Source organism: Aplysia californica, unplaced genomic scaffold (assembly GCF_000002075.1).
Source record: "Aplysia californica isolate F4 #8 unplaced genomic scaffold, AplCal3.0 scaffold00872, whole genome shotgun sequence".
Lineage (NCBI taxonomy): Eukaryota > Metazoa > Mollusca > Gastropoda > Aplysiida > Aplysiidae > Aplysia > Aplysia californica.
Window position 1 is genome coordinate 5,694 of NW_004798142.1, and position 1,575 is coordinate 7,268.

General features: G+C 39.7%; 1 protein-coding gene across 1 annotated transcript in view; it reads left to right on the forward strand.

Moving 5' to 3' along the window:
• Window positions 1-1,339: 1,339 nt before the first annotated feature.
• LOC101854292 (CD151 antigen) overlaps window positions 1,340-1,575 on the forward strand; it is a gene marked incomplete at its 5' end in the record, with an annotated part of 8,641 nt that continues 8,405 nt past the window's right edge. The window contains 1 exon segment of the mRNA XM_005110297.3: window positions 1,340-1,424. Coding sequence (XP_005110354.2) covers window positions 1,341-1,424 — 84 coding nt within the window.

Consider the following 1,575-nt stretch of genomic DNA (forward strand, 5'->3'; position numbering starts at 1 on the left):
GTGGCACACACACAGAGAGAGAGAGAGAGAGAGAGAGAGAGAGAGAGAGAGAGAGAGAGAGAGAGAGAGAGAGTATGAATGAACAATGAGTTAAGTTTCCAGGTTGTGAGTGGATGATGTATCTTTGGTTGTTTTATTTGTCTATCTGTGCATGTGTATGTCTGTGGTTGGATGGCACCACTGGTAAGGCCTACTTCTTTTCTTTCCATCTTTGTTTCTGTTTGTCTAGCTTTCTATGAAACATCTATCGTCCTTATCTCCCCTTCTTCTTTTTTTATGTTTGTTACTCTCTTGTAACGCCTCTAATCTTCTGGCTTTCATATGACCTCATGCAGTTCCAAGCGCTTTAAAACCTCTACTGAAACTAAACTAAACTTTCCCTGGACTAATAGCTAATTATTGACTTCTATTGTGTCAATGTGCTTCTCTTTACTTAAACGAAGAAACAAAATATATTACATGTATTGTGTGTGAAAGTGTTCAGCGAGTGTGGTACCCCATAAGTCTGCCCTATGTGGGTGGTTGGCGGATGCTCTGGTGTTGTTTGCTCCTTCTCATACATCTATCATCCCCATGGCACCTGTTTTTCTTTGTTCATATTATTCTCTCTAGTAAAGCTCTTATTAAAACTAAAAATCTCTTGGAACATCTCTAGTCTTCAACACTTTTACGACCTGTATGTGTTGCTAGTGCCATAAAACTCTTAACTTAAAGTCTCTCGTTACACTTCTAATCTTTGACACTTATTTATTACCTTCAATATATGTATTGCAAATTCTTTCAAACTCTTCCTAAAACTAAAACTTTCTAGTAACACCACAAATCTTCAGCACTTATATGACCTTTGTAGTATATTGCAAGTCTTGTAAAACTTTTACTTAGTGGGTGGTTAGGGGGTGCTCTGGTGTGATTAGCTCCTTCTTTCCTCTCAAATACCTATCGCCCTTGTCTCTTCTCCTTCTTTTTTGTGTTTGTTACTCTCTTGTAACTCCTCTAGCCTTCGGTACTTGTATGACCTTATTGTGTTGCAAGTGCTGTAAAACTTACTAAAACTAAACTAAAACTTGTACTAAGGCTAAATGTAAACTTTTACTAAAGCTAAAAAATAATCGTGGTTGGTTGGCGGGTGCTCTGGTGTGGTATGCTTCTTCTTTCCTATCAAACATCTATCATCTTTATCTTTCCTCCTTCTTTTTTGTGTTTGTCACTCTCTTATAACACCTCTAATCTTCGGCTCTTACTTATATGACCTTATTGTGTTGCAAGTGCTGTAAAACGCTTACTAAAACTAAAATCCCCCACCCCACCCCACCCCACCCCCTCTGTGTGTGTGTTCCAGCATGAAGAACCGACGTGAAGACACGGGCTGCTGTAGCCGCATCTTCCTCAAGTCCATCATGGTGGTCTTCAATACATTCTTCCTGGTGAGTAGTAGAATTAGGTTGCATTCAGAACGAGATCCTCGGCAAAAGAAGGTGTATTAGACACTTGCCAGATTGTACTTTTCGTGCACTCAACCATTTTAGATTATCCCCCCATGCATCCAAAAAAATACCACCCCCCTAAAACCCCCCC